Source organism: Ambystoma mexicanum, chromosome 11, assembly GCF_040938575.1.
Source record: "Ambystoma mexicanum isolate Mex_15411 chromosome 11, UKY_AmexF1_1, whole genome shotgun sequence".
NCBI classification, from domain to species: Eukaryota; Metazoa; Chordata; class Amphibia; order Caudata; family Ambystomatidae; genus Ambystoma; species Ambystoma mexicanum.
Genome location: NC_090934.1, coordinates 861,318,140 through 861,337,379, shown reverse-complemented (window position 1 = coordinate 861,337,379; position 19,240 = coordinate 861,318,140). Strand labels below are relative to the sequence as shown.

At 45.4% G+C, this 19,240-nt stretch overlaps 1 protein-coding gene across 1 annotated transcript in view; it reads right to left on the bottom strand.

The window, feature by feature from the left end:
• Positions 1-848: 848 nt before the first annotated feature.
• Positions 849-19,240, bottom strand: part of MYRF (myelin regulatory factor) — a 568,116-nt gene continuing 549,724 nt past the window's right edge. The window contains exons 23-26 of the mRNA XM_069623888.1: positions 18,625-18,699; positions 17,183-17,282; positions 16,681-16,755; positions 849-11,043 (exon numbers count right to left, since the gene is read on the bottom strand). Coding sequence (XP_069479989.1) covers positions 10,951-11,043; positions 16,681-16,755; positions 17,183-17,282; positions 18,625-18,699 — 343 coding nt within the window. The 3' untranslated portion in view covers positions 849-10,950. The remainder of the gene's footprint in view (positions 11,044-16,680; positions 16,756-17,182; positions 17,283-18,624; positions 18,700-19,240) is intronic.

Here is a 19,240-nt window from a genome sequence, read left to right as displayed (position 1 = left end):
CGCCTGATATCTTGGCCTGCCGGGACTTGTAATATCCCGGTGTCACCATTATCTCAGGCAGCGGAAACAGTGTTACAGGGTTGGCGGCAACCCGCCAGTAGCACCAGCAGGTTACTGCCAACCACGTAATGGGGCCCCTAGTTTCTTTAATGTCTTTCATGGTCCATTCTTTATGGAGGCGAGAGGTAACCTCTGAGGCAGAGTAGATCTTTTGATGCTTGCACCACCCTCCTCCTCCTCCTCCCAATCTTCATCGGAGTCTGAAATATCAAGTAGGCCCTTCTACGGTATTGACGCAGAGAGTGTATCGCCTCCCTCAATATGTGTTTTTATCTGACCATGTGTTAGGAATGCAGAGGGTACTTTGCTTTTTGCATTGCCCCCTTTTCTGTGTCCTGATACCCTCCCTCGTTATCGATCGGAAAGAACACGGCACTGAAACAAGTAATCTCGTGTTGAACAGCGCTGACAAGTTTTTCTCTTTCTCCAAGTTTCAGCCAACTGATGGCGGAAACAAATTATCTGAGGACGTTGATCGTAAAAGGTGATGGGTTCCTGTACACGTAGGATAGGAATACTGTGACAGGAAAGTCCCCTGTCGACGCCCTGTTTCCGAATTTTAAAAAGATATCATACTTAGAGCCTGCCACTAGTAGGCGACCCATGTCATACCCTTTGTTAGGCACAAACAGTTTACTTTCTGCTCAATGGAAACAGTTACACTGAAATTGCTTACTTCCTAAAATAGAAAAGCACTTAATGAGGTTGTAGGTTTGCTTTACGTAAGGCGAAATTTAACATAAAAAGTGGTAGGTAAGATTCATGAAGGAAATACAATGACACAGGAGTTGGGATACAAAGCATTATTTATAGATATACATATATTTATACTGTGTGTTTTTTATACTTGTACATTTATGTCCAACGGAAAAAGGAAAAACAGTAGGAAGCCTTTTGGGCAGCAAAGGGCGGGGAAAAGGGGAGACTCACTCGGTATAAATACAAATTCCCAAGTTGACCACAAACAAACGAAAATAATGCAATTAATAAAATTCCAAGCAGAAAGGGTGGAGGCACTGGAGTTACACATCTTGGTGGGGGCATTGAACATGCAACAAAGAATCCCCCTAACAAACGCACCTACAGCACCTAGTGCTTTTACAAGGAGCACACAATAAGGCACAATAAGAAAGTTACAGATTAGATCTGTAGATCCTCCAAGGAGTCACGGTGGTGCATCCTCCTACTCCAAGGAGTCAGTATTGCAAATCCTCACACTCAACGGTGCCAGTGGTGCGGACACTCCAACGCAAAGGGATCAGTACGACACTCTCAGGGACCAGTGCTGCATCCACTTCAGTGGTTTAATGCAGACTTCCATGCATCTGTGCACATGCCCTCCCACTCCCAGAAGCCACTGCAGCACACTACTTCCTTTATTTTGCCCCTTCACACACACACATACAGTGTTAGAAATCAAGATTAGATGATGAAATCTGAGGGCTTTCTCACATTTAGCCCCATTAAGGCCCCCCCCTCAAGGAACCAAGGGAAAGGCAAAGTTGCCAGATCCCAACACCGGGGCTGAGTATGCAGAGGGGTGCTAAAGAGATGGAGGGTTGTTGAAGAACAGAAGTGGGATGCCCGAACATGAGATCTGGAATCCCCCCTTTTCTAATCCCAATCTATACTGCTTCCCCCTCTACTGTCATAGGATAACATCATGCATGTCCTACCCTACCCCAAGATCTTCCGTCGAACACTCACACTCGGAGGAAAGCAAGAGAATGTAAAACCCCTTTTTCTAACTATAACCGGACATATCCTCCTGTCCCTCCAATACCATAAACTACTGTTAGAAACATTTTTTCCCTTCCCTGTTAACCTCATTTACTGAGAGTGCCAGAGTGAAAGAACCAATGCCAATTTTCTATCCTAAGAACACCCTTAGACCAGAGATGTGGTATCCCCCTTCCTTGACAGTGACCTGCCCAACTCCCCCAGCCTTCATAGAAAGTATTAAGAGACACAATCTTCTTCCCCCTCCCCACCCCCCCAAGTATCACTCAAGCACTGTGATGAAGAAGAGGAAATCAAGAGGAGTACAGATTTCCTAGATTTCCTATAATAAACACCATTATGGTACTGGGACTAAAAGGATGCAGATAGAGGCACATCAACATCTTCATAGGCCATGTCCCACTAATAAGGCCAGCCAATTGAAATAAACCATGCACACCTACAGCCCATCAAGTCTTAAGGGAAGTATAAAAGGAACACTAGAAATCAGCAAAGAGAGCGAGTTGGAAGGAGAGTTGAGGAGCTGTGGCTGCTAGGACCAGCTGGAAGGAACAGGGACACTGAGGGTCTGTGTAAGGAAGCATTCAGGAGAAGCGTGGCTAACCATCCCTGTTTCCAGTAAAAAAGAGAATTCCAAAAAAGGCAAGCCGGGAGGCGTCCTGATCCCTTTTTACAGCAAAATACAAAGTTGCAGCCCGAACGTGTAAGACTAGAGACGCGTTGGGTGAAATTGACAAATGGAATTACAAGGATACATAGTGGCAGAGTGGTTGCATATATGATTACAGGTTGTCGAAAGACTCTGTGTAAAGAAAGGAAGTGTCTGCAAAGAGGGGAGCTGTGTGTGGACACAAAAATAATACAAAATGGAGATCCTAAAAAGGGGGAGCTGTGCGAGAAATGAAGTGGAAGCAACATTCCCAAAACTGATAGAAAAGTGTTGACAACAAAGTGTGTTGGAAAAGCATTGGGGTTTCCACCAGGCGAGAGATTGATCCAGGCTGGCCGCAGAGACCCCAGAATAAGCAAAGATTGTTGGAAAAGCATTGGGATGGCCACCAGGTGGAAGATTGATCCAGGCTGGCCGCAGAGACCCCCAGGATAAGCAAGCATCAGTGTGGCCACCAGGCGGGAGATTGATCCAGGTTGGCCACAGATACCTCAGTTTAAGGAAAAGAGAACTCTATTAAGGATAAGGCACCTGGTTGCGTGACTTGTAATGGGTGGACGGTGCGGACTGATAACTGCGCCACGACCAGGGGAGCCCAATCGAAAGCAAGGAGCTGCATGATCTAAAGGGCTTCTGGGTTCACAGAAAGGAGACCTGGAGAAGCCTGAAGAACTTACCAGGAAAAGGTACAGTGAACATGTTTTGCCAAGTGAACTTTTCTTTGCCAAGTGAAACCTGAGAGACTTGTGGACCTTTATAATCCTGAGTGCCTTAAACTTGGGGAAGGGAGCTGCAGAAAGGCTCCATTGTCACATTAAGTTTACTTTGAACACTATTGGTTTGGCCAAATCCCATTCACCCTATTATTCTGTAGAAGTGAGGACAAGCATAGGTTTGGAGACTTAGGCCGCCCTTCGTTTTCTTTCTGTTAGAGAGCATTCCCACCTTAGAGTTAGGGCAAGTTAGGCATCACACCATCCTGACCAATGAGAATAAAGGTTCTCAATCTTTGTTTCACTTGTCTGTGCCGTCTCTTGATACCATACCTGTCTCGCAATGAGCAGGAGCTAACCCTGCTCACTGGCATCCCAGAGAGTCCCATAGGACTGTATGGGAATGGGCACTTGCAAATTGGAGGCGCCTGACTTCCCGGGCGGCCGGGGTTGTAATCCCCCGGTGTTACGGGGAAGTCAGGCGCCGGTAAATATTCATGGGTCTGGCGGCAACCCGCCAGTATCACCGGCAGAGTTACCGCCAGACATTTTGCGCAAAGGAGAAACATTTTTCTGTCTTTTTGCTTGAAAGGCAAGGTGACGAACCAGCGGCACTGCAGGAAGGGGTCCACTTCTACCTGATTGGTTAAGGTTGGTCGTGTGTTGCTAGTAGGACAGCGGTTCAAGAATGAGGTATTGATAACATGTATGGAAATTCGCAATCGCCAGTGATGCTGTCAATCAAGTAGATCTGTACGGCTTACAGCATTATGAAAGAGGGGTTCTGCACCAGAAGGATTGAGATATGAAAATAAACTGCTCTCTCTGTGAAGTATTAGTCCGCATAGTGACCTTGTACCAAGGAGGGAACATAGAGAATATTATTACACTCGTTGTAGGACAGAGGCAATTCAGAACCTCCTTTGACTATCATAACATATTTATGCACAAAAGATAGATCAGCGCACAGCTCTATGAATCCACACAACCTTGGGGACGGCCTCTGTAAAAATTAAATCTTTCAGTTGTGTGCTACAGGTACCAAACATTGCATTTTAATACAGCGCTCATTAGATCAGTTTGCCATTTTTTACCTGCTGGTACTGTTATGCAGACTAATTGTACTCAATTGTTCGAACCCCAAGTGGATTAAAGTCACAGCTGGGTCTTAGCAGCTAGCCACTGCTTAATTCACTGAGCCATTTTGCTGTCTTGATGTTATTAGGCTTTGCTAGAACACTATAATTTTCAATTGGCTGTCCACTATTACAAAAAAAAGCATTAATAGGCACCCGCATCGTTATTCATTGCAATTGAGATATTACTAATAAAGCTTTCTAAAGGAGTTTATTTTTGCTTTGTTTTATACATAAATCATGTTCATTCATTTTGAAAAAGCAAAAGCTCGTAGTGGCGCTATCCATCACAAAAGAAGGGACGCTGTACTGATCCCACGGACATTTCTGGCAATCATTGCTTACTTTGGTGAAGAATCCTGGCAAGTTAAGGCAGGTTTGCAATCTTTCTAAGATGCCAGGGAACACATTGGTGCCTTGGTGAATGGAATGCCGCTAGTTAAAGAATATGCAGAGAGACAGGAATCCTGAGGCACCAGTGCAGGTGACACTACTGAAAGACAATCTGTACATCCTCTGAATGAAAGAAAATTGGTGAGGAAAGCATACAGCGTGTGGAGCACACACGGCATGGAAATACAGCACTGACTCATGACAATCCAGGGTCAGGAAATCCCTATTGAATATGTGCTCTCCGCGTAGATTCCGATCACCTCACAATGCCCCTTATCTGCAGTGACTGAGTCTGATCAGCAGTGATAAGGGGTGACTGCTCCAGGATGGATGCTCAGAGAATTGGGTGGCATTTGTTAGGAAGCCGCCACCACTTGGGTATCTACAGTTAGATTTGGAAAGATCAAACTTTGAACCTTCTAATGCTGTTCCTTCAGGACCACCCAATACCAACTCCTCTAACGTCACTCCATACCCATGCAGCAATGTTGAGCCCAATTCCAGAGGCACAGTGCTGTACAAACAGGGCAACTCGGCCACAATCACACAATAGGCCAGTCAAGGCCGCCTTATACTCACAAACGTATGAGTTTAAATAATATAATTTAAAAATGCAACGTCTTACAACATCCCCATTTAAGGGGACAACTAAACACTGTACAATATAAAAACACTGTAAAACTGATATATAATTTTTACATTAAGAGGAGAATACCAGGTGGAGAAAATGGGCATTTTGTTGAGACCGAAAGCCTTGACTTTTGGTGATTTCACCCAGGAGCCTGACTTACAGAATGAACAATAGTGGGGGTAGGGTGAATCCCCTGTGTTACCCCTAGGGTATATTTTCCACCAATGAAGCATAGGAACCCATGCTCCACTGCTTGATCCTGCCTTGCTGAACATGGGGATCCCCTCATGAACTGTTCCTTCAATCACTACAAGGTCCTAGAGAATTGCCATTGGCCTGAAATAATTGATGGTGTCAAAAGTGACCGGTGGGTCCATCCTGAGAAGGACAGAGATAAAGCTTTTGGCATTGGCCATCAGCAAATCATCTACCACACAGACTAAGGCAAGCTCACTTCCATGATCCAGTCTGATGCCAAATTAAGAGACGTCAAAGAAGCCAGCCTCTTCCAAATAGTTTTCTCACTGGGCAAAAACTACAGTACCCAAAATATTCCCTGGCAAAAAGGGATTGGAGATTGGGTGATGGTGGATGAGAACATCAAAGCCTACCTTTTTAAGGATGGGCCGGACTAAAGCTGTTTTCATTGGCACTGGAACCACTGCCATTAAGTGGCTTGTTGATGATCTATGTGAGGCAGTTTAGGACTATTCCAAAACTCTCCTTGATTAACGCCATACCTATGCCACAACATCACCACATGCTCTGAGCTCCCATGGATCTCCTATATCCTGGTCCCCAAAGGTAACCTATCCTCCAGAACCACCTTCCGAATAAGACCAGGAGACTCAAAGCCCACCAAGAGCCCTCATACTGAAGACACCTCATACTCAATAAACCCCCATGTAAAGCTTTTCAAACCCAGGTTCCACACAATCGGTCAGAAGCCAGGACCATGGTAATTACTGCCATAACTTTCAAAACCCCATCACACAGGTTCTCCTGGACAGACTGATAAGGGCTACACAATTCTCCCACAACTTTCAGAAACCACTCACATAGTCCCCAGCACCAGGAACCTTCATAGACAAGCTCCTTACCACCACCCTTAACTTCTAACTGAGAGATACTCAAAGTACTGTGATATGCCTCCACATTTTTGAGGAATAGCAGAAAACAGTGGCTTAACCATGCAGCTTCGATTGGTTATATCGCCCACTTCTTGCCTCCCATAATGGAGTGCTCCTTGTCCCAGCAAAGTGGGTGATGTGCAATCTTTGGTTTCCTTTCTGATTGGTCACTTTCTTCATATGTTTAAAGAATCAGTGCTATAATGAGTTAAGACTGTAACAGTAAAAAGGTACATACATAAAGCAATACAATATTTCAACTGAAAGAGCAATGAGGGGTGCAGGGAATCCTCAATCTCAGGCAACTACTATGCTTGGCGTATATTTGTAGAAAAGAAACAGCAATAACAAAAAGGCACTTTAGAAAGGATCCAAGATTTTTGGCCTCAGGCCTTTTAAGGGTCTGAGATGCCTAACCACAGACAAATCATCGGGAGGAGAAAGCCCATTCCTCAAAAACACACAACAGGGTCTGGAAGTCGTGACCCAAAGCACATCATACAGGGTCTGAGATTACTGACTTCAGGAACATCCATACCCCAAGCAAATTCTCATGATCAGAGAGCATTGAACCAAGGCATGCCATGTTCTGACCACACGCATATTTTCACAGGTTGATAGCCCTGCCCTCATACACCTTATTAAAGTCTGGCAGACCAGAACACAAGCACGTTATTAAGACAATAGTCCCAGGCACCCCAATCACGCGATGAGAGCTCTGAGCTTAGGCAAATTATTTGGTCGTAAAAACCTCAATATGGTACCAATGTTTGGCTCAGAATATTTTTACCACAGGCACATTATTGGGGCCAGAGAGCATTGGTCTTGAGCACATCATATCCAGGGTCTGAAGGTACCGAGCAATCTTGGAATGTGAAGTGTTTTAAGGATTCTGTAGACATCCTTAGTTGTACAATTGCATGTTCCCACACTTATTCCAAACTGGGAGAGGCTTCCGGATGTTTCAAACATTGTAACCTTCCAACATTTATCTGTGCAGATTGCTCTCCGGGTGTATGAGTCAGAGGAAAGCCTCAGTGTTTTAAAAGTAAATTGCGCAGGGTATGTCCCTAGGTGTATCAGACACTGGAAAGTTCCTGGGCATATCAGGATAGTTTAACACCTTAGATGCATCAGCCATGGAACATATTTCAAGCAGTGGGGGTGCCCAGGAGTGTTCGTTAAAGAAGAATCCACCAGTATATAAAGTAAGGAAAACTCTCCAGGTAGATGACCATGGCGAGAGAAGGGTCCTAGCTGTTTTCAACAGGGGGCCATCCACAAGTGAATCATGCATGATCAATCTCCAGGTGCACCGAGAGGGCTACACCCCAAGAGAATCATGCATCATCACCCCCCAGATTTATCTGACCGGGACATGACAAGAGTGCATTAAATTAGTGAAAGGCCCACATAAAATATGAAAACTGTCCTCTTGAGTACCAGGCAGGGAAACGTCCTGGGTGTATCTACCAAAGGAAATCATTGGGTACATCAAGCAGCAAGCAGGGGCTGTCTTTGTGTAATGGCCATGCTTTCATCTTAAATGTCATGCTCTCCCTTTTACTCCTATCCCCCTTCCCTCCTGGTGTCTTAAGACACCTATCTTACTGTCTTGCACGTGGGAAGAGGTGCCTCAACATGGAGTATGCACAGTGAATACATTTTCTTCCAGGCAACACACAAGACTTGTTGGTTACATTATCTACATCTCGACATTATGTTTTCGGGTTATATTTGTGTTGCAACGCCCCTCAAAAGCCTAATTCCAACCCCTAGAAGAAACCAAGCATACCATGGATGGTTTTTATCCAGGAAGGGGTGTCCTGCCCCCTCCAAGAGGACACATGTGGATATGAAGTAGCGAGCTTTCATCGACACCAAGACTTGGATCAAGGTTCCTCTTTAGTCTAAGCTTCACAAGGACCATTGCTACAGCAAGTTCATCTATATTTGCTGGGAGATAAACACCTTTTCCAAAGGTCAAGTACAGGCCATCAGCGTGTCTGTTCTTCAGTGCTGAGGGGGTTGTGAGAGAACTGAGTACTGGTAACAGGGACCCCAGCCTCAGCAGGCACAGCTTTAAAGATTAGTACACAGTGCAATACATTGGTTAAAAGCTTTCAGAGAAATTACTATAGCTTTGGGTCAGTAGAGAACCTTTAGAAATCATTCTGCATACAGTGAGGTGCAGAGGGATTTGCCTTTAAAGAACAGCCTTTCAAACAATTCCTGGGCTGCTCATGTTCTACTGACATTTCACAAACTAGTTGCTTGAATTCATTCAGAGACGGGTCTACAGTGCTTAATCAGTATGGTTGTAGACCTTTTGAGAACTGTTTGTAGTATGGAAGGTTGCCCAAAGACCTTAGATATCTATGTGTAATGGTGCCAAATGAGTCCAGATATATGTGTAGTGCTCTAGAATGGTGTGTTGAAGGCATTCAGCGATTAAGCTATAGCACCGAGACTTGGTTGAATTTCTCCATAGTTCAAGGTGTGGTGCAGTGGAATGGGTGGTTGGACTTCAAAGGTCAATCTGCAGAACAGCAGTCTTGTTGGTTGAGGGCCTTTAAAGATAATGCGTGTTGTAGTCTGTTTAAAGTCCATCCAAGATCAGTTGTGAAAGGAGTGGGATGATTTGTGGAAGCTCTTCAGATATGAGTCTGTATATATTTCGGTAGGATGTTTTGTCGAAAGGCTTCAGAGATCTTTCTGTAGTGCCACGTTGTAGTTGGCTTAAGGCATTCAGAGACTAGTGAAGGTCTTCAGAGATTGGTTTATAGTGGAGTGAGTGCTTGTCCATTGTGAGAGGTCAGTCTACAGTGGGGTGTGCTGGCTGAATTCTTTCATGAATACGTCTTTTGTGCTGCTGGATGGTTGAGTGAAGGCTTTCGGAGGTCATTCAATCTTACTGCAAACTGCTTTGTTGAAAGCCTTTGAAGACCACTTTTATTTTTGCTGGATGGTTGGTTCAGTGCCAGGGACATTGCACTCTAGTGCTCTGTGGTCTTTGTTGTGCTATGGAATAGTTGGTGAATGATCATTCTGTAGTACCCAAAGTTGACTGATGTCCTTCAGATAGAATTAGCAATATGCGATTATATGTTAGCATTGGTTAGTTGATGCTTTATAAAGAACAATACTTTATTATTGCAATATTGTTGGAACTTGAATGGCCATACCCAGTAAGAGGCCATCAGATATTAGTCTGCATTGCTTTGGATTGATCAGTGACCTTCAGAGAACAGTCTTTAGTCTGGAAAAATAGTTAATAGAAGGTCTTCATAAAAGAGTCTCAAGTGCTTTGGGTTGGTGAGAAGACTTTCAAGATCAACCTGTAGTGCTATCTTTTGGTTGGTTGGTTGATGGCCTTGAGGTGTTCGTGCTGTTAGATGGTTGGCCAAAGACCTTAATAGATAGGTCTATAAGAGCTGTGGAATATCAGGAAGAGAACAGTTTTACAGCCGTTGTCAAGTAGGCAACATATCTTCAGAGACAAGTCCTCAAAGTTGTGATTTAATTCACATAAGGCAAATGGGTGGCTTACAGGCCTAACTGCTGCATTGCAGGAAGTCCAATGAGGGAGCTGAACAACATCTGATTTAATGTCTCTTAACAGAAATCCTGCATTGTTCATGAGGAGGAGGACATTATTTCCTTTCCAGTCTATCCAGAACGGTTCCAGTTTCTGTGATTAGAGCATCCAGTGGCTTTGACAGAAATCCAGTGGTAAACAGACTATTCCAGTGTACAATCCTGCAGTATGGGTGCAGTCGGAGGCAAATGTTTACAAATCACAACTGGTTTACAACCTGCAAGAAACCTGAGGGGGCGGATCAGCCCATTAAAGAGTGCTCCAATGGCCTATTGGACTTACAGGGGGTTCCAATGACAAACTGACCAATCCGGTACCTCAATATTCAAGTGAACCATTCACTAGTTAACACAAGAGCCCACTGGCATACCCATTTATCCATTGGGGGTGAACATGGGGAGATGGTGATCTATTAGGATATACAGCAGTCCCACTGAGCATTCCAGTGATCCAGCAGGAATTCCAGTGATACAATTGATAATCCAGTGTTTTCTATCCAGTGTTATTGGAGAAAGTACAGTCATAGGGTAGATGAAAGCATATGTTCTCTACAAGGAGAAAATAATAAGCGGTGCATCGTCCATCAGTTCAGGGATATAGAGTCTCTTCCCTCCTGAGGCGACAAACATTTAATGATGCCTGCGTGTTTGGACGCACAGCTGCCTGTGGTCTGGAAATCCTCCACTACAGCGAGATCCTGGCCTAGAATGTCCTAACCAGGCATGATCCAGTCTTCAACTGTGGTGTCGCTACTGAGGAATCCAGAAAGGGCCAAGTTTGGGGTCAAGGCTGAATCGAAGGCCAGTTACTTGGAAGCTTTCTGTTGGTTTTTCTTCCATTGCCGCTCTGAGGGGTGCACCAGACCACGACATGTGGGGCTCATTTGCACAGTCTGTAAAATGTTAAATAATAGTCTGTGAAAGTCGATCTTTGTAAGTCAGTGTCCAGTTCGGTACTGCAGTCTGCTTGTCCCTGGAAGAAGGAGAAAAAAAGAGACGCAGCGTGAGTGGTGGTGGTTGCGGGGGAACATTAAACGTTACTCTTGCATACCTTATAGACAGTGTGTTTATCGCTATTATTATGTACATGCATATATGATTTTCTTTAATTTGTATTTATTCCCAAACACCCACACCCCAAATATATATATATATATATATATATATATATATATATATATATATATATATATATTAGTAAACCCCTAAATAATTTGATGGGTTTTAAAAAAAATAAAATAAAAAACTTTGTGGCAACAAAAGAAACGTGAAAAACATCCCGGCTGAAAGGACGTCCTACTGTTTAAAAATGTGGCCTTTCCCATATTTCTAGGAAAGTCAAATCTGTGTGTTCTTGCACTCAGTACTGTGTTTAAAAAAAAAATTAGGTTTTTCCCTTTTTTGAAAGTTGAATGTGCGTGTTCTTGCATTTGCCGCATTTCTCTCCACACTCTCCCTCAATGGTGCTCTCATTATCCCCTATCTTCTCTAATTGCCATGTTATCACCTATCCTATCCCTCTGACGAAGTCTGGAAGGAAAAAGTTAAAAAAGATCTTCTGGTTGCCAATCCAGGCATGCCCATCGCTGACACCTATGTCAATGCTTCCTCCAAACAGACTTTCACTGACATCCTCTTTGTCGTTCCTTCTACGGACCTTTGGATTTACACATATGGACTTTGTGCTCTCCCCTTTCTCTTCCTCTCCCATTAATGGTGGTACCCTTTGGAGGTACTCTGGCTTCCTTTCTGTCCTTTAGGGTCATCATTAATGTCTACCTAAATTACACTGAAATGGTCCGGGGCGTCCAGCCCAACATCATCCTCCTTGATAGACGTCTTCTGTCCCTCATCAACTTCTGCCGCCCTCCTGCCACTCCTCTTTCTGCCACCCCTCACCCCCTCTTCAGAAGACCTTAAAAAGTGGCAACCTGCTCCACTTAGCTACCCTCAGCTCTCGCTCTGCCGTCAGTTACTCCTCTGACATCTGCCACCTCCTTGAAAATCTCAATGTTAACATCCTTGCTCTCACCAAGACGTGGTTCACTGCCAGCTCTGTCACAAGTTTCACAGTTTCCACCCTGAGGAGTTAACGATGCTCTCCAAGCCCAGGCCTCACCGGCCTGAGAGTGGAGTTGTCCTGATATTCCCTAAGTGGGTCCCTGCTACTATCATACTCACTCAGGCCTACTCCTCTTTCGAATGACTTATCTACAGGCGTGGTGTCTCTCCTGGCCTCTCTTGACTGTGGCCACCATCTACAGGGACACTGGCCAAGTCTTCCACTTCCTCTCAGATTGGGCTGATCTCACTTCTTCTGTCCTGGCCTGCTCCTCCTCGGAGACTTCAATATTCACCTCATCTCCTCTGATGCAGCCTCTGGGCTCTTATGCAACCTCGGTGACTCTTTCCCTCACCATTCTTCCCTCTGGTCTGACGCACTTAGCCGGACACTCCTTGGATGCTCATCCCTTCAGACATCCCCATCTCCACCCCTCTCATTACTCCTCTCTCCTGGGCTGATCATACTCTCCTGTCCTCTCACCTGCAACCCGTGGTTCCCCAGAAGAGGGCATATATCCAAGCCTGCATCTCTGTGACCACTAAGAACACAGCTGAACTTTTCAACATCTGCAAGGAACACGCCAACTCTTCACCAATCTCCACTTCTGCTTTGCCTTCCCTGGCCCTCTGTACTTCTCTGGCCTCTCACTACATTTCTAAATCTCAGGACATCTTGTCCTCACTCTCCTCTACTCCTCACCCTTCTCCCTTACCCGCTCTCAGGCCTCCCTTGGACCCCTCTAATCTCCCCTCCTACTCTCCTCTTTTTCTCCCATAACAACTGATGAGGTTTCTAGACAAGTCCGCTCTATGAAAGTCTCATCCAAACAGGTGCTCACCTGCTCCTCCAGAACTATAAAGGACAACCTTGTCTCCCTTGTTCCAGCCTTGGCCAATTTCTACAATCCCTCCTTTGCCACTGGATCCTTCTCCTTACTCCTCAACCACTCCCTTGTGCGCCCTCTCCTCAAAAAACCTTCTGCTGACCCTTCCTGTCCTGCAAATTACCACCCTATCTCCATTACCCCCTTCCTGGGTAAACTCTTGGAGAAGCTGGCCATCTCCCAGCTGATCCACCACACTGAATCGGTTGGTTGTCTAAACGACCACCAGTCTGGCTTCAGAGGCATGGAAACCACTCTCCTGAACACTCCTAAAGACTTGCTCCCTGATCTAGATTCCAGCTCTCCTTCCATTCTCATCCTTCTTGACCTTTCCTCTGCCTTTGATACGGTCAGTCATGCCACCCTGATAAATTGGCTCTGTTATACCCTTGGCATCATGGACCTGGCTCTAAACTGGTTGACCTCCTTCCTCTTGGACTAAACTTCCCAGGTTCACCTGGGCCCTTTTCTCTCCACCTGTGCTGTCCCTCAGGGCTCCATCCTCTTACCTTGCCTTTTCAACATCTACCTGGCCCCTCTAGCCCAGTTGATCTCTACCTTCTATCCTAACTTCTAGTATTATGCGGATCACGCACAGCTCTCCTTCAAGCTTACCTCCTCTTCATCCTCCTCATCTCTCATTCCTGACTGCCTGTCTGCAATTCAGGTATGGTGCACTGCACTTAATGCCAGTAAGACAGAGATCCTTCTCATTGGGACCCCTGCTCCCTCTTTGCCTCCCACACTCGGGCCCTCTCCATGGGCGCCCTCCCCTCACCCTCTTGTGAGGCAAAAAACCTTGGTGTCATCTTCGACTCCTCTCTCTCCTTCTCTCCTCACATCACGGACCTTGCCAAGAGGGCCCACTTTCAGCTGTACATCCTCAAAGGCATTCTCCCTTTTCTCACCTTCCCCCACGTCTCCAGAGCTCTAGTCCTGTCCAGGCTGGTCTACTGCAACAGCCTCTTCTTCAACATGTTTAACTCATCCCTTCACCCCCTTCAACTAATCCAGATCAGGACTTTAAGATATATCATTGGCCATAAACCCAGGACCGCATCTTTCCAGCCTTAACATCTCGCCACTGGCTCCCGGGTGCTGCAAGGATCAAGTTCAAGACCCTCTGCTTCATCCACAAGGCTTTCTGGGCCCTCTACATCCAACTCTCTCCTACTAAATAACTCCCCGCTTGAGCCTTTTCGACCAACTAGCTCTAACTCTCTGCAGATCAGACACTTTTCCAAGCAGATAGTGGGGGTTAGATTCCTCTCTCCTCCGCAGGTGCCTCCCTCTAGAATGGCCTCTCTGCCCCATTGAGAATTGAGCCTGATCCCTTCAAGTTCCAGAAGCTTCTCAAGACCTTCCTTTACTCTTCTTCCTTCTCCCCTTCGCCTGCTAATGTCCCAGTCTGCCTCTTGACTGGCTCCTGGTTCCCTCAGAGTCTAACAGGGCATCAGACCCCCCCTCCACCCCCCCGGCCCCAATTCAAGTCAATCCCTGCACTTGGTCTCCACTGCCTCCCTCCCCCCACCCCTCACCCGCATTTGCCCTTCTGGGTCCCTTCCTCTGCACTAGCCTGGATGGCCTGCACCCTATTAGCCCTTGCAATCCCCTACCTCACACTTAGCTCTTGGACCTTCCTTCCTCTGCTCTGTCCACCTGGCCTCCCCTGGCACTCGCTTTCTCTGGGGCCCTTCCGCCCTGACCAGCACTCCCACTACCCTTCCCTCTCCCCTACACTTCTCTGTACTGCACTTGCATGTTCCGAATGTCACAAGGCCTAGTAGGATCGTTTTTGTCCTCCCTGTTCCCCACCCTCTTAACACTTGGGGGTAAGGGCATTATAAATATCCAGTAAATAAATCAAAATCGTCATCAACGACATTGGTACACATCTTTTTTTCGTCTCCTCAAAATGTTCAACAAGGAGTTATTTGTTCATTGGTGATTTGTAAAGCATCTCACACTGCCAGGAGGCTGCTCATAAAGCAACACCAGAAGATAAACTTTATTGCCCGTTTAAGGGTAGCTGGCACACCTGCCAAGCATGGAAACTGAAATAAAACTTCTACCTCCATTTCAAAATGTGACCTACGAGCATTAATATGGTCGAGCACATAACGAGGATTATGGCAGTAAACCAATCCAGTCCCAGTGACATTTTCCAAATTTTTTTGACTCGGGAGGATAGCTCAGGGGTAACGTGCTCACCTCGGAAGCAAGACGACACGGAGCACCACAGGTTCGATCCCCGGGTCCGCGCTTAGAAACCTCTGGGTATTAAGCACGTTATAAATAACCTATCATATCAGATCAGGCCCAATGTCTTGGAGATACTTAGAAAAAAATACAAAAAGGTCCATAAATCCTAATTAAAACCAAAAACATTAGTACACGACACAAATGTTTAATAAATGAATCGGCAAGTTGATTTGAAGAAAGGAACCGAAACAAATACAGTAGCCTTTTGCTGTTATCGCACATAACATTAGCCAAAGCACTTGCAATAGCAGAATAACGTGCCGGCATTGCTTAGAGAGTAGTCATCTTAATTTGAGCATGTTGCCAACATGGGATCTGCGATAAAGGATGGGGTGGCAGCATTGGGCCAAGAGAGGTGGTTTATGTAATCTATACAAATGAAAATCTGCTGTTTGCAAAGTGACTTTCTAGAAATGGAATAAAATAAGAAATCTCTTCCCACATCCCTTTGGTGGGAAGCCCACACCATGGAGATGCAGTGAGGCTAATGAACTCTAGCCATACCCCTTTTCGAAATGGCAGACCTGGCAGAGTCGAACGATAAATGCCAACCTTTTGGCACCTATGGGGAAGCACGCCAACTGTGTTATACCAAAAGTGTTTACCACTGCGAAATACAGGAACAAATGCTTCACCACAAACCACCTGCTTTGGTATAAGGATTATGAAGTCAGTTGGCACATTCCCTTTCATTTGGGAAGTCTCTACTAGTCCCTTCACGCTGCATAGGGAGTATGTACTGGCCCCTGCTTTAACTGTGCATTCATATTGTAACACTGGAGCCTATGCAGAGGAGAGGCTGCCGGTCCGTCCCCTCAATATGGTGCTGGAGGGGGCAGGACTGGACTTGACCTTTGATCTTTTTTCTTTCCAAACTGAACAACTCCCTCCAATGACATCTGTGAGTTTATTGTATGGTAGTTAAATTCTGATTGTACTCTTGGGCTCCTTTTCGTAGCTGGTGTGTGTTCGTTATCAATACATTGTATTTTTGCCTTTTTTGAAAATTACAGTGGTTTTGATCGTTTTTTTTAAAAAGCTTTGTTCGCGTTTCTATAGAAATGCCAAGGATTGAACAAAAAGAAATCTATCCTTGTGGGGTGCAAAATGTTTGGTAAGGAGGACAGGGGTGTCCACCCTCCTAAGACACCAGGAAACAACCAGCGAGCTTGGCGAAGAAAATTCTACTGTAGGCGTTGAGCAACAGTCACAAAGGTCATCAAATGTGTAGATGTTTGAATTAAAAACAGAAGCGGGAAACTGGGCGACTGAAGAAGAAAGGTGTCCGGACGAGCACAAGAGATGGTTAAAGTGTGATCGCTTTGCGACTGCAGACCATGTACAGAGGACGTGACACCTCACACTGAAATCGGAAGCAGCCTCAGGGTTCGGATACTCACTGGTAAGGTGACCCGGAAATGATAAGTGAACTCTCGGAAAGATTCCATTACCACAGGCCAAAGGTGAGTGGTGCCCTGTGAGGAAAGAGTAAAAGTTAGGGGGGATGAGATGGGGGAAAAACATTACCAATATGAAAATCGCATCCTAATGCTAGGTGTACTTACAGAGCTGCTCTTGCAGAGCAAGTAGATACTTATACCTCCTATGCAGGAAAGAGGCATCTCACAGAGACCCCCTTGCACCTGGCTGCTCTCAGCTGTACAGAGAGTGCTGCGCTTACAGGCCCCCATTGCTTCCAACACCCCCTACTGCCACCTCTCTGCAGGCCGAAGCTGCACTCACAGGTAGTCTGTGCTTTCTACATCTCGACTCACTCGCTCAGGCCCCTGACCGCTGACCTGCCTTCCTCGCCCTGCACAGCCACTGCTGTCCTTACAGACCCCGTTTATTTTGATCTCACCCTTCCCCTGTAAGACCAGGGTGTCCACCTGTGCACCTTACCGGCTTGTCTGTGTGATTGATGGACCTTGCACTAGCCGCCTCCAAGCAGGGGTCCCCAAGGTAGACTTCACAAAGATAAACGGTCACCTGAGAGGAAGAGCTGTGGTGTGAGAAAAGTAAACCCATTAACATCCCGTCAGGTGAGAAACCGCGGTAAACAAACAATCAGGTGCAGAGCAAAAGACTTGGACATCGGCTTATATACCCCTGTAATGCAGATAGAGTGTGGTTAGAGACAGTCACGGGACATGCTTTTTCTGAAATGTCAGTAGGCCAGCTCAGGGACGTCATTTCACCAAAATGCCAGGGGTTGTGGAAGTGATACCACATGACCTTTGACGACATCACAGGCAGTGATGTCATTTGACCCCTTACCTCAAAGTGACATCACAAGAAACGATGGAACACGACCTTTCACCCCTTGACAAAACAGGAAGGGACATCACATATTTTTCCTAAGTACACTACGAGAAATATGGTTGCGATTTCACTATAATGTTATATACATTTCATAGAGGAATGGATCACCATATGTATCGTTAATATCAGTGTGTATAGGACCATATTAACAAATTACTGTGAATGCTAGCAGAGACCCAAGGCCTAATGATATGGTAATATATAGCACTTGCGCTTAAGCGATTATACATACAATATTACCCAACCTGTGTTGGTTCTCATTTATCGACCTCAGAAGGGTAAAAGGCTGAGTTGAGGTGTTTACGAACAGGCTACATCAGTGACTCACCCCCTGAAGTGTACCTGGAAATAAACCTTTATGAGTCTGGCAATTATTGGATAGAATTCCAGAAAGACAAATTATGTGTTATTCCTATTCTTAGTTATTTAGCGTCACTGCTCAAAGTGATACACTTGTGGAACCCTGTTTTTTTTTTTGTTGAGAGCCCTGAGTAAGAAAGTCTGCCACTCCAAAAATAAAGAGCCACATGACACTGGCCACAACCCAGGAGTGTACATTTAAAAAAAAAAAAAATGTTAAACAAAAAATCTTTTTTTTCTAGGGGTAGCAAGGGAGAGCTCAGGGGTCGCAACTGCGACCCCTGGTGACCCCCAAATGACGTCCCTGGGCCAGCTACAGGCTTAATCCCATGGCACTCTTAATGTCCCATTTGGGAAACAAGCCTGTCATGAAATTCACAGCTGGCCAGTAGCCCAACAATGAACAAACGCTACATTGAACTCTTAAGCCGTGTGTACAAGCGACTTGTCGCGCGTGAGGCAGCAGATGGATAGAAATGGCGCCAGTCTGTTTGCAAGTTCAAATGGCGGTATAGCTGCCCAGCCATTCATCCTTCTCAGGTTTGGTTGGGAAACTGAGTACCATTAAATGGGGTAATAGAAACTCCTCAGAAGTAGGCAGCACCTGGCTCAGAATGCTGTACTAAACATGATAGCAGTATTATTGTATCTTTCATACTTACTTTAGCTCCAGCGTTAGGGTGGTGTTCAGGGGGGTAAATTTGCTGATGGGGATCCGGTAAGTGAAATTTCCTGCCCTGCAAGAAAGGATACAGAGCAGCATGATCATTGCTGGGAAGATATTAACCCTCAGGTTTGCAGTCATTCAGCAAAAGGAAAGTATCCCCAAGTGTCTAGTGTCCACAAAACAACTCTGCACTCTGAAGACACAAACCAACAACCATGAGCCTCCGAGTAGGACCTGTACCTGGAAACATAACAAAGACTTACTCTAAGAGCATGTTCCCAGAATCCAACACATCACAAGGATGCACATTTAAATAAAACCTAAAATCATACAAACGGCATAGAAACAACTATGAACAGATGGACATTTTGAACAACCAAGGCATAGTACAATGCAATGCACTGTCAAGAGACAACCAATGAACTCGAGAATCAATCTTACTGCAAGGAAAGAAATGATGAGACAATCAAAGTCACTGCAAGTAATCATCACATGCTCGATATTCACTGTGTAAGGAATCAGATCATGAGCCAAAGGACTGCAACTTGAAACACTTGTGTATTAGGCGCGTTATAAATGCCACATCATATCATATAGTGAGGTAACAAACC